At 36.6% G+C, this 4,923-nt stretch overlaps 1 protein-coding gene across 1 annotated transcript; it reads left to right on the top strand.

Moving 5' to 3' along the window:
- Nucleotides 1-664: 664 nt before the first annotated feature.
- LOC139857273 (uncharacterized) lies at nucleotides 665-4,000 on the top strand. Its single transcript, XM_071846011.1, has 2 exons — nucleotides 665-880; nucleotides 1,511-4,000. The coding sequence occupies exon 2, from the start codon at nucleotides 1,513-1,515 to the stop codon at nucleotides 3,715-3,717; it is 2,205 nt and encodes a 734-aa protein (XP_071702112.1). The 5' UTR covers nucleotides 665-880; nucleotides 1,511-1,512; the 3' UTR covers nucleotides 3,718-4,000.
- The last annotated feature ends 923 nt before the right edge of the window (nucleotides 4,001-4,923 follow it).

Here is a 4,923-nt window from a genome sequence, read left to right as displayed (position 1 = left end):
ACTTATGTTGGGGCAAGGTGGGGCGCTCGCCCCTAGTGGATTTGTAATTTTCAGTGTAAAAATTTTGGATTATTCGACTTTGCCCTCGGTGGATTTTTTTTTGCCCAAAAGCCTACATATTTTACCTCAAAATCTTCTAATTTTACCCAAAATTCTTCAAATTTTGCCCAAAACCTTCAAATTTTTTCCCAAAACCTTCAAATTTTGCCTACAAACATTCAAATTTTGCGCTAAAACCTCCATAATTTGCCAACCTTCAAATTTTACCCCCAAACCTTCAAATTTTGCTCAAAAAATTGCTACGGTTTTAACATTTTTTTTTTGCCCCCCGTGAAAAAAGTTGATCCGCATTGAATGTAAGAGTATTTGTTACTATTAATTAATTATTTAATATTATTTAATAAATAAAATTATCTATTTGTAAAATGTAAATAAAAATTTGTAATTTACAAAAGACAAAAAAACAAAAAAAAAAAAAACTAAATCATGTAATTTTAGTAAAAAGATACAAAAACATACGGAGTACTAAAAAAATAAAAATTAATATAATATACATAATTATAATTATAATTATAAATTAAATTAAATTATATGTTAAAAAGGATGTCGAAATGTCAGTATGGAACTGACAAGGGGTGTGCGTAAATTTTGTCCCAAACGTTATTCATGATCAGACATTCAGACGTATAGGCTACAGACGGCAGTGGTGCTTCCCCATGCATTTCTTCCAAAGGAAGCTTGTTTTAGCAGCTGTAAACGTCGTCGTCTAACACTGTAACCTACTACGATTCACACACTCATACACCCACACCCATTCCCTTTTAACTCTGGTTGAATTTGGGCTTCTTTTCCAATCTTTACCTTCATCAACTGTCTACAGGTAATCTCTTTTGTTCCTTGAAATAACCTATTTATATTGTCACAAAAATAGCACTTGTGCAAGGTACACACGATTATAGCCCTAAAATGTACGATTATGTTGTTGTGAATGATTTCATACCATATAATCTGATAGTTATGCTTAAACCTAAGTCTTAAGCTGTGCCAGATACCATTGTGTTTACAATTTAAGTAAATTTGTGCACTTCCGAAACTGATTTGCATAAAACAAATTCTAGGATTTCGCTAAATTTCCCCAATATTCCTTTTTGTTTGTACGTAAACATAATAATTTTTATGTTAACAAAGTTCGTTGCCTGTTACAATTAGGTTTTGTTTTGCATAATATTTTTTTTTTTTTTTTTTTTTTTTTTTACAAATAGTTAATTTTTTTCTTTCCTTACTGTGACAGTAGTTAGCTACCCTTTGTAGATTAATGTATAAAAAAATTTCTGAATTTTTTTTTTTTTTGTTAAAAATAGTTTTTTTTTTTTTTTGGGTTACAAATAGCTTTTTTTTTGTCTTTCCTTATTGTGACAGTAGTTAGCTACAAATCATCTCCTGTATGTACGTATTCCTTTCATCTTTTGTAGATTAGTGCATACTGATTTAATACAGTGTGTTGTTACAGATATGAAGAAATCAGGGGTTGGAGAAAAACGTCGAAGGAATACAAAAGACCAAAATAAGGGTGCTGAGTTCATTCCTGGACTGAAATTGTCCCAACACCCTCCTGAACAAAGAAAGGACTTGTTCTTAAAGAAATTCTCCAGTGTCGTTCGAGCCATGTCTCTGCATCCCACAGATTTCGAAGGTTATACGATCAGAGAACGTTTTTCGAAGATGGGATGGGAACAATTGCTTGATTTGAACTGTGACAAGATCTATGAACGCGTTGTCATCGAGTGGATGTCATCGCTGACAAGAAATGGGGATGAATTAACGGGCATAGTTAATGGAAAATCTTATACTATTACACCTGCAATCATTCGTGATGTTCTTGGAGTGGACACGCGCAAAGATATGCCGTATGGCCGGTTTAGTGAAGTTCCCATTGTTGAAAATGGAAGTAGATGGTTGGAAGCCTGCAACACTGTTTTTGGTCTGCACGAAAATGGTAAGCAGTATAAGACGAATTGGTATTCGAGATTGAAGATGACCCCGGTTGCCAAGATTTTGTGGGAAATTGTGTTCTCTGCGCTTCACGAAGATAGTTCTGTAGACGAACTTAAAGTGTGGCCACGAGAAATCTATCTTCTTCACGCTTTATTCACGGGTGATGTTTTATATAGCTTTGCACTCTTAATGATAGATGACATATGGAATATGTATGAGGATGAAAAGCAGCATAGCATCCCCCATGGACCCTACATTTCCATGATACTCGATCGTCTCGGAGCTGTGTCAAAACATGAAGGTGTTATGATGATATTCCCCGAATACTACGTAATATCAAGGAGATCGTTTGATGAACTAGATTTTTTAGAATCCCCAAAAGAATACATACTTGTTGATCGGCTGACTGAGCAACGAGTCACGTTCCCAAAGAAAGTTATTGATGGAGAAGCTCCATGTCAGTCTCTGCAGACAAAGTTGTTGAACAAACCCCAAAAGATGGCCAACATACCAACTCAGATGAAACATCAGGTTTTAGAGGTTGAGCGCAATGAACAAGAAAAAGGAAAATGGGCTGACAACAGAGAAAGACTGGCAGAGGTCCAATCTGAGGAAAGAGAGAAACGGGCTGAGGAAAGAGAGAAACGGGCTGAGGAAAGAGAGAAACGGGCTGAGGAAAGAGAAAGACGGGCTGAAGAAAGCGAAAAACGGGCTGGGGAAAGAGAAAGACGGGTTCAAGATAGAGAAGAAAAGGCAGATATCCGGATTCAAGAAAGGGAAAAATGTGTAGAAGAAAGGGAAAAACGGGCTCAAGAAACAGAAAAACGGGCTATAGAAAGAGAGAGACAAACAGAGATTCAGGTTCGAGAAAGAGAAAAATTTGTAGAGGAAAGGGAAAAACGGGTTGAAGAAATGGAAATAGGGGCTAAAGAAAGAGATAAAAAGGCAGAGATACGGATTCAAGAAAGAGAAAAACGTGCGGAAGATGTTGAGGTACGAGCTCAGGAAAAAGAGAGACGTTCAGAAGACATTGAAGGGCAGGCGGAGATCCGGGCTCACGAAATGGAAAGACTGGCTATAGAAAGAGATAAAAAGGCAGAGACCCGGATTCAAAAAATACAAAAACGGGCTGAAGAGGCAGAGGTACGAGCTCAGGAAAGAGAGAAACGTGCGGAAGACATGGAAAGGCAGGCGGAGATCCGGGCTCATGAAATGGAAAGACAAGCTGAAGAAAGGGATAAGAAGTCTGAGACCCGGGTTCAAAAAATACAAAAACGGGCTGAAGAGGCAGAGGTACGGGCTCAGGAAAGAGAGAAACGTGCGGAAGACATGGAAAGGCAGGCAGAGATCCGGGCTCATGAAATGGAAAGACAGGCTGAAGAAAGGGATAAAAAGTCTGAGACCCGGGTTCAAAAAATACAAAAACGGGCTGAAGAGGCAGAGGTACGGGCTCAGGAAAGAGAGAAACGTGCTGAAGACATGGAAAGGCAGGTGCATATTCGGGATCAGGAAAGAGAAAAATGTGTAGAAGAAAGGGTAAAACGGGCTCAAGAAATAGAAAAGCGGGCTATAGAAATTGCAAAACAAGCAGAGATTAAGGTTCAAGAAGCGCTAAAGCGGGCAGAAGAGGCCGAGACACGAGTTCTGGATGTAGAGAGACGTGCTCAAGACATGAAACGGCAGGTGCAGAAGGAATTTCAAAAACTACCTTTTTTTAAGTAAATCGTAACGCGTATAAGTAATATCCATCTCACATTACTAATATCCATCTCACATTACCATGAACGTGGTATGAACTTTACAACCTTTTGTTAATCAATACAGCACTAGAGCTCGCTAAGCTAGCAAAAACAACGTCAGCAGATTACAAGTTTACTGTGAAGAAAAGTATCTGTAAACACGTGTATCTCATTCCCCTTAGACTGCTATCAATGGTATCTTGTTTTGAATCAATGATGAATTAAAATTGTAAATGGTTTTATGTATATTCCAGTGACAATCCTATCTTCTAATTTAATATGTGTAGCACATAAACTGATTATAAATGTTGCATTTACTGCTTATGTAGTACATGAACAGATGTCACGTGAATTAACATCGAGGAACTTTAATAGTAAACTCATAATCTGTTTAAAGCATATAAACATAATACTATGTTGTGATTAGTATCCTGAATCGGTTCTATGTGAATGTTGTGGCCCATACTACCAAACATGCTTACCTATTCGAGTGCAAGACAGGACTGGTAGCTGTACTAGTACTAGTATTTTGTTTGATACTCAACTCGGTAATATGGTATAGAAAAGTGTATGATGATCAAATTCAAAAGCCAAAAAGGTAAGTAGTATTATATTATTCATGTATAGTCAGTCCATAATGCAATGTTGCGTATGTTTCGTTTAAGCAGATCCAGAACAACACTAACTATGCATTTATAAAATACACGACTTGCATACATGATACATGAGATATATAATCTTAATTAATGGGTTCATGGTTATAACCCAATTCTGCTTAGCCAATCACTAATTTTGGCCACTTGGGTACAAATGCGTCAAAGTTCCTGTAGCTCTATCATGTACTTGAACATCTTAACAATGTACGCATGGCTGTAAGTCTCTTTCTTTAATGTTTTGTTATTATTGTTATTGCATTTTCATATATGAAGCATTAGAGGAAATTACAGTTAATGGTACCTTAACTAAGAACCTCACATATTATACCTCAGCTTCATACATAACGTGCTATTGACAGATATTGATATTACAAGAATCGTTTGCTCATACAGGTATTCTTTTTTTGAACCTACTGTATGACTGACCAAGAATGTAGTTATAGGATGATAGCTTTACCATAACTTAAATGTGTGCTTTATATATAACTGCTACTATGGTGTAGGGTTTTTTTTTTTTTTTTTTTTTTTTTTTT

This window comes from Rutidosis leptorrhynchoides, chromosome 1 (genome assembly GCF_046630445.1).
Source record: "Rutidosis leptorrhynchoides isolate AG116_Rl617_1_P2 chromosome 1, CSIRO_AGI_Rlap_v1, whole genome shotgun sequence".
NCBI classification, from domain to species: domain Eukaryota; kingdom Viridiplantae; phylum Streptophyta; class Magnoliopsida; order Asterales; family Asteraceae; genus Rutidosis; species Rutidosis leptorrhynchoides.
The sequence above is the reverse complement of the archived record's forward strand: the minus strand, read 5'-3'. Positions and strand labels throughout refer to the sequence as shown.